This window comes from Gossypium hirsutum, chromosome A08, assembly GCF_007990345.1.
Source record: "Gossypium hirsutum isolate 1008001.06 chromosome A08, Gossypium_hirsutum_v2.1, whole genome shotgun sequence".
NCBI classification, from domain to species: Eukaryota; Viridiplantae; Streptophyta; class Magnoliopsida; order Malvales; family Malvaceae; genus Gossypium; species Gossypium hirsutum.
Window position 1 is genome coordinate 70,114,461 of NC_053431.1, and position 8,902 is coordinate 70,123,362.

Here is an 8,902-nt window from a genome sequence, read left to right on the forward strand (position 1 = left end):
AACAACCTCAAAAACATAGAAATCATTAAAAACGGGGGTTGAAAACAATTACATGCACTAATGGAAGCTTGGCCAAACCTAGCCTTTAGCAGTTTTACAAATTGACCCCCGGGCTAGCTAGATTAAGCTAAAACGACCTCAAAAACATAGAAATCATTAAAAACGGGGCTTGAAAACACTTACATGCGCTAAAGGAAGCTTGGTTGAACCTAGCCCTATCTTCAATGGGGAAATTCGATTGAGGAAGAAGAAACGAAGATGATACTTATTTTTCTTTCTTTTGTTTTAGGTTTTAATTACTTAATTACCTTTTTAACCTTAAAAAACTTTATTAATTTCATCAAAACCATACCATAAACATCCAATAACCATAAAAATGGTCTAATTACCATTTAAGTCTGTCTGATTTCATTTCAATGGTTTTTTAGCCTTTTTAACTAATAGAACTCCATTTTTACACTTTTTACAATTTAGTCCTTTTCACTTAATCAATCATACAAACATCAAAATTTCTTAACGAAATTTTAATACGACCCTAATATAATCCTATAAACATTAAAATAAAATAAAATAATAATTTACTCATCAGATTTGTGGTCCTGAAACCACTGTTTCGATTTCACTAAAAATGGATTGTTACATTCACACTTAGAGATATTTTTTGTTATAATTATTTTATTTTGTTTGGGTAATAAGGAGTATATTATTTGGGTTTGAGTTTAGTATAATATATTTTAGTTTTGGAATAAATATTTTTGAATATTTTATAAATTTAATAAGAAAGCTAAAATTTATTTAATTGTTAATATAATATAATGATGAACAATAAAAGATATTTTTGTTAATTCATATAATATCATAGAATGAAAAAATTTACATACAATAAGCACTTTAATTATTTTAAATAAAATAAATTTATTAAATATATATAATTTATGTTTTTTACAAGAAAAAATTGAATTGTGTTGTCCATTATTCATATAACTAGAATTATGATAACTATAAAAAAAAATTCTAGTTCACTCAAAAGAGAATGATCATTGTTAAGCTCAAAAATTTGATTTTCACTATCGAAATATATGGAATAATGTCCTGGTTACTATCCCTAATTAAAAAGGTATCATTAGAAATGAAATTCTGAATGTCTTTGACGTAAACTAAATGATCAACCTTACTATAATAACTAGAGTTGTCACTACAATCATGCATGTTTTTATCCCTATCATTTCTAGTCGGGTCTTCATTTACAGTAGTATTTTCAGCAGGACCAAGGGGGCTATCTATTGATTTACTTAGCCCACATTTGTATTCTAATTCTCCCTTAGACAAGATCAAATTGAATCATCATTTTTCCATAGAGCTTGCTTGCCTCTATTTCCATGAAAGTACAGTAGATGAATAGTCATTCGATGAAAAATCAATTGAATATTTTATTTCCTATCAGAATACGCATACTAGATACAATCACTAGGGTTATTAACGAACAATGAGTGAATATTGAAAGAAACGATTCTCTGTGAGAACCAGGAGTAGCAGTTCATTATATATGATAAAGCTCTTTTTTCTTTTGAATTAGAAATATCGTATAAAAGTAACATGAATTATTACATTCAAAGTTGAAATATTTTTAACTTATAACATTCAATATTAGTGGAATCCATCAGAGCCGCTGGCTTGATCTGAGCCCGAATCCGAAAAATTCGAGTCTGAAAGGTCCTGAGCCCAAAAGAACTCGAGCCTGAGCTAATCTGAACCTGAAAAAATTTGAACTCGAATAAATCCAAATCTAAAGTACGCTTAATCTGCGTCCGCTCATTTGCTAGCTAGCGTTATGTATTGCAAATCTAAAAAGCAAATGGGGTTGGGTTTTGGACTAACGTGTTTGAATTCCTAAGAAGAAAGCTCTGACTCTCCAAGAAAAAACTCGAGTGTTAGATGTCTGAGATTCATACCTAAGAAATCAAAGAATAATTGGTTTTTTTTTTGTTTTTTTTTTTAAATGTTTAGTAAGTTGGCAATGAACCTGCAAATTGTGAACCATGATGTATTTAGCCAGCCAGCTTGTATCAGATTAGGTATTGTAATGTTTTTGAAGTTTACTTGCTGGATTTGTAGAGGTTGACCATTGTACCAGCTGTTGGTTTCTTCTGTATTTATGCTACCGAACTAGAAACAATGTTCTAATGGGTTTTTTCCTCTCGTACTGAAGACGTATTTTCCCTATCTTTCCATTGTTTCAAGTCTCCAAAATTAACATAAATTCTCCCCCAAACATCGACTGTATCAAGATTCTCCACCACCTTTGCAAACATTCACGACGTTAATCACATTCATGATATGAAAATGAGAATGAAACAAACAATAAAACGAAATGCCACCTACCAAGGAATCTCTAGTACGAGCAATTCAGGCATTAAAGAATTTGAAGGTGAGATGAATTATAGAACAGATCAGGGCATTGTTGCAGTGGAAACTTCTGCCATGAGCACCCACCATGCTTCACCCACGATCGCCTACATCTCCCATGTATAGCTAAGTGACTTCACAATAGCTTCAGTCGAATACCATTACTGTTTGCTCTCTCTCACACACCAGTCGATGAAGTTATCTTTAATAAATTATAATAATTGTAAAACCACTTCAAGCCTTTCTTTTATTCAGAGTCCATATAGCCTCCTTTGAGAAGGGAAGAGGGGGTTTATCTTGAAATTGAGAAGTCAAGCCGATAAATAAGATAGCTTGAGCCAGTTTCATGAAGAAAAACACTACACCAGCATTATTATATGAACAGAACAGAAATCGCTTAGGAATAACAGCAACCATGGACAGCTAGGTTATAAGAAATGAACCATAATGTATATAATTCAGAATAAGGAAATTATTGAATCATTGATGACAAGCGCTCATCAACATTGGAATCACACAAAAAAATCAACAAGGGAAACAAAATTGATCATGATTCATGCCATTGCAATGTAAATTTGACGGACATCAGATGGGGACTGGCATCTTGTAGACTCCAATGTCCAAACTGAGCAGAAGAAGCCCTAGTGACGACTGTAGCAAACAGCAACTATATTCCCCTGAATAACATATGAACCATGTACACCATTGACCATTTCCGAGGCAAAGCTGCAACAAATCAAAGTCTACACAAAAAAGAAAAGAAACACTATAGCCCTTCGAAAGAAACAACCCTATGTTCAGATAGTATTAACCCTAAGCTTCAAGGCTTTACGGAGGTGTCGCAAGGCAGTTAATCATTTGTTCTCCTTTACCGACGGAATTCCAAGTATGATGCTTAATCAGGAATCCTGCTGCCTATATATCGCAATTTCCTGCTGTTTGAAATATCGACGATCTTCTTCGTCCACCAGAACAAGATTTAAGTAATACTTCACACTGAATTTGTTGTTGATGTTGCGATAAGTTGGAGTCAGTTCATATGGACTAAGAAACAGCCTGATTGGAATTGATTCACCTTCAATACCAAGCACATGATTGTGAGCGCTATCCTTAAGGAAATGATATATATCAGTAGCAATTGAAGTATCTGAGGTATCAAAACTAAAAGTTTGCCTAACTACATATCCTTCCAAAAGAAAACACAACTCAGATCTTATAGTATGCAAGAAATCTTAAGTTACAAGCAAACCTCGGACTGGAGCACCATCCATCAACTCAAACTTAGCTAGCGTTTCTGTTTCAACATGAGTATTTGCTCCTGATCCAGTTGACTCTCGACGCCTGATCTCAAGATCCATATTCTTAATCTTGATCCTCACAAGAAGAAAATATATCTTACCAATAATAACATCCTTCAGATGATACCTGAGCAATTTGGATTCCACCAATGTCTAATCAAAACCTACGTGATAAAAAGTGACTAGGAAAATTGCTACTTATAATAGTTTAAGCTGACCAGCTTAAATCCTAAATCCACACAAACCTAAGCCAACCTATGATGCCAGGTTTAAGCACAATCCATAGATGTTAAACTTACTTGCTTTTATTATACTCAAACTCAATGTGCAGGCAATCTTCAATTCCAACTTCCATCTGCAAATGGATGGACTTTTGTTAAAATTAAGTATTATCAATAAAAAAGCTGTGTGAACTCATTACAAATCTCAAAATGAACAAATTTAATGTTAATAAGAATCAGTTAAGATACCAATGAAAAGCACAATACAATTTCTATCTTAACATTATGACAAGCACTCACTTTGATGCTATTGTTGATTGACGGAGGTGGAGAATAATTGCGAACCTCATACACATTAACCAAGCAAAAGATAAGTTGCTACAATCACAACACTGAAAAAGAAACTCAATGGAGAACAATATACAATGGTCAATTTAGTAAATGTCCTGAAACCATAATGAAAGGCCAAATAGATTGATGTTGGCTTTCTTGTATATGAGTATAATGTCGGGAATAAAAGGGAAAAGCAACTCTTCACAATAAGGCAGAGTCTAAAGTTCTCCCTTATATGGCACACCTTAGATACACTTATTTGTACAATGCTGCTAGTGCATTTGAGAGTGAGGTTCCATAATGCGCAAGAAAAAGAGAAATGAAAAAGGAGATAAAACTCATTTTGAAAAGAAAAAAAATAATGAAAGGAAGAGGATGCAGATGAAAACACTTACTATAAAGTCCTGGTATTCCACTATGCTTCCACCATAATTACGACTAACTGTCACTTTCAGGACATACCTGGGAAAAGAAACGAATCAAATTCTAACATGGGTTGTCCAATTATAGTCTCAAAATGATCAACCTCAGCTGCGGACCAACAAAACAATATTTTATTTAGAACTCCAAAATAAACATTTTTTAATAATACATAAATAACAGAGTGATTTGTAAACTTTATTTTTTTTTTTGTTCAACGATTTCTAAACTTTATTGAGCTAAGTACCAAGAACTATTATTATGATAATCGACTGATTTATAAGCCTTAACAACCCATAACAAACATACATCCAGTGATCAAGGAAATACTCAAATCAAATTGACTAAAAGTGATGTGAATAAAATTTTATCTTTAAAGATTTAGTGCAGGGGGTACCATACCTAAGCCGCAGATTTGCACCGTTATAAGTTTCATATGGCATTTCAACTGTTGAAAATTCAAATGGATATGTTTTTCTTTCATATATATCCCCAGGAACATCCAATTCACGTACTGCAAATATCAAGAATATAAAAGTGGCAAACAAAACAAACCAATCAACAATCTACTAAAACTTAGCATAAACCAAACTTTTGTGCACATCATAAACGAGAAAGCTAAATCATAAACTTTTGTGCATCTCTGCCACATGCATCTAATGAAAACTAATCACTGAAATTTATTTAAAAGAACACCTAAAAGTACCCAGGCAGAGCAAACAAAAGTGAAGTCAGAATATACGCACCAAGGGAGGTAAAATCATAAAAGTTGCCTCTGTCAAAATACATCTCTGGAAAGAAAAAACAAAGTTAGCATTAACTTCATTTCAACAAGAAATACGAATACACGTAAAAATTCAGTCCTATTCAGTTTCCATGTCAGAATGATATTTAAAGCTTGGACTGAATCAGTGAACAAAGAGCAAGGACGAACCTATTTGACCAAGGAGCTCAACTTTAACACCAAGATGTTCAATTTTCTTTCCTTGAAGTGGTTCTATGGAAACCTGAAAGCGGCAGATAATAGGAAGTTCTTCAAAAGGTTTAGGGTTGATAAATGAATCATCAAAGCTATGAATATAATACGACTTCAATGATCTGATCCCAATCTGTTAAAATCTTTCTAAAAGTAAATAAGTGAATAAATACCTTCCCAGCAATACTTTCTTTACTTTGGAAAAGCGAAACCATAATCGTTTTGCCATTTTCCTTTTTCATCGGGACCTAATCAAACCGCAATAATCCAGATTCCACAACATGAATCGTGAAAAATTAACTAATAATCACAATAAAAATAAAAGTCTAGTTTTAATTTTCTTTTTAAACGATTCTACACCTGAGAGGATCGAGAGGAATACCTGCTTCCGAGATTTTCCGTCGGAAAATGTGATCGAGATATTACATGCAGGCTTGAAAGCTCCAATCAGGAAATTCTTTTTAAAAAGAGCAAATCCGAATTACATTCAATAAACAGTCAAATTGGAAATCCATTAGAATTAAGAAAAGCAAATTCCAATGAAAGTGAGATATTACCATGCTGTTACGTTGCAATGAAATTGAGGATGAGTTAAATATATTGTGAGAGCAATTATTGAGATCGGAAAGCGCAGGAAGGAAGAAACGAAAAACCCTAGACGGCAGAGGGGATTGAAATTGGCGAAGGAGAGGAAACCCAACCAACCAGTTTGAGTTTTGACAGTTAGGAATGAGAAGCAAAGACTGGCGTCTATTCTATCCAGTACTACCAAGCTCGTCGTCAACATCACGTGCTTTTCACGCGATGTCACTATAATAATAATAACTAGTATTTATCCCGAGCTGCGCGTGGGCTATATAATTCATTATACGGTAATAAATTATTAAAGGAACAAATAGATTTCTTTTTAAAAAACTAATAGATTAATATCTATATGGGTACATTCCCTTAAAAATAATTTATATGGGCAGATAATATAAAGTAAAACTCTGAAAATATTGAGCCAACTATTCTCTTAATTGTTCACCCTTTGCAACAACACCAACTATTCTGCACAATCCACCACCACCTCAATTTAGGTAGCCTTTACCTCCTGTTGCGAAGCATCATCCCCTCCCAAAATATCTTCAATCTTTGCAATGACATCTAAGTAGAGGTATCTCCACCCTTCTCTTCTCTTTTCTTTTTTTCCTTTTATTGGCTTCCCTAGGTCTCCATTGAGCCTCCTTTTGTGGTTCAAATGTACCTTTCCCTTCAGCTCTAAGTTTTTTCTGAGCCTTTTCAAATTCATCTTAAGAAGTAATTTTCATTCTTGCCATTGTGAATATAAGAAGACAAAATGACAAACAACTAAGAGAGAATAACAAACTTAAGTAACAACAGCTTAAGGAAAATATGAATCGATTAGGGTAATTGCACAACCACTTTAAGAACACTTTTTGGAAACAATCAAATCAATTTCAAATCCCACATTAATGATGAAAAAGCATGACAATTGCCACTCCTTTTTCCCTCCAAGATTTAGTGAGAGAAACAAATCACAAAAAGAAAATTTTATAACAAAATTTTGAATCCAAAAATAACCCTTGACAAAACAAAATCAAGCTTTTGTGTTTGGATGCCTTCCAAAAACTTGTGAGTCATTTAGACGTGACACACTCTAATAGAGGACTTCAAGTGTTCAAACCTAGTTGCATCCAATGGTTTAGTGAACAAATCAACTAGTTATTTTTGTGTGGACATGAACTTAACCTCAACAACACCATTCTCAATCAATTCCCATATGAAATGATACCTAATGTCAATATGTGTAGTCTTCTAATGTTGTACTAGATTCTTGAAAATATTAATGTCACTTGTGTTATCACACAAGACAATAGCCATATCTAATTCAACACCAAAATCTTTCATTATTTGCTTCATCCATAGCAATTGAGCATAGTAACTCCATTCAACAACATACCGATAGTGAGATTGAACTTGTTTCTTATAGTACTATGACACCAAATTCAATCCAAGGTAGAGACAACCACATGATGTACTCTTCCTATCATCAATGTTACATGCCCATTTAGCATCATTGTAACCAACTAGATTCATGATGCTATCCTTTGAAAACCAAATTCCCAAATCAGTAGTTCTATGGACATATCAGATAATCCTCTTCACAGGTTTCGCATGGGACTCTCTTGGACTTGCTTGGTACCTAGCGCATACTATTGGATCTGGTGCCCTAAGTGTAGTATTTTTCGTCTATGTACATTTGTAATTTTTCAAACAAATTGGTTAATAAAATTATTCATAATTATATTAATACCCTATGTATATTGTCCTCACGTGGTTTTTGCATATAAAGCTAATAGAAGCAAATATTGGCTCACTAGTTATCTAATACTTAAACTAATACTAAGCAGTATTACGTGGTCTAATTGTAATACGAAAAAATAACTTATACTGGTAGACCAAACTAAACATGTCCTTAGTCTAATAGGAAATGAGCAAACCGTTTGAAATACTAATGTGTCGTCTATCAAGTCCAACTGGGGCGGTGCCTTGTCTTGCGCATTTGAGTGGATGACTCTTGTAATGACCCGATAATAAGGGGTGTCAAAAAATGTATTTTCGAGACTCTATTTTCTTAAACCGAACTCGTAAATATTTTTATTAAATATTTACGAGGCTAGGTTAGTAGCTAATTAATTTTTAGAATAGTGAATTTTGTAAAAGTAGGAGTTGTTAAGGTACATGGACTGGATGGTGTAAGGGTTAAAAGTTTGAATTATAGCTTAAAATAAATTAAAATGACTAAAGAAGCAATTATGCCCTTGTTTCATTTAAAATGGACATTTATGACATGTATATATATTATATATTATGTTAATATAATATGTATATATGTTATACTAATAAATTGTATAAAATGTATGTATATTATATAATAAGGTATAATAATAATAATAATAGTACATTAAAACAGCCAAAAATTTTCTTCTTTCATTACTATTACACTATTACATGCAAAGATTAAGAAAACAAAAAGAAATGAATGAAAGAAAGAAATAGCAAGGACATACGGCCTAAGGGGTTTAAGGTTCAAGCTCAAATTGGTTAGTACAATTTAGTTCTTATACTTGTAATTTCTATGTTTTTGGAATTCTGGTACCTAGAGCTACCCGACTCATATTGTAATTTTTAGTATTGTTCAAGATTTTAGATGTTGATATTGTTGAATAGTTTAAGTATTAAGG

At 32.9% G+C, this 8,902-nt stretch overlaps 1 protein-coding gene across 2 annotated transcripts; it reads right to left on the minus strand.

The window, feature by feature from the left end:
- Positions 1-2,810: 2,810 nt before the first annotated feature.
- Positions 2,811-6,455, minus strand: LOC107946648 (vacuolar protein sorting-associated protein 26A). 2 transcript variants are annotated; one of them, XM_016881064.2, is made up of 11 exons: positions 6,212-6,455; positions 6,037-6,111; positions 5,828-5,902; positions 5,613-5,685; positions 5,425-5,469; positions 5,081-5,192; positions 4,654-4,720; positions 4,226-4,270; positions 4,004-4,059; positions 3,656-3,831; positions 2,811-3,481 (listed from the first exon to the last, which is right to left on the minus strand). In XM_016881064.2, exons 1-11 carry the CDS (start codon positions 6,212-6,214, stop codon positions 3,306-3,308), a joined length of 903 nt encoding a protein of 300 aa, XP_016736553.1. In that variant the 5' UTR covers positions 6,215-6,455; the 3' UTR covers positions 2,811-3,305. The 2 variants fall into 2 exon arrangements, with proteins under 2 accessions (XP_016736553.1, XP_016736558.1); XM_016881069.2 differs by lacking the exon at positions 3,656-3,831 and having other exon boundaries at positions 4,226-4,317; positions 6,212-6,452.
- Between the last annotated feature and the right edge of the window lie 2,447 nt (positions 6,456-8,902).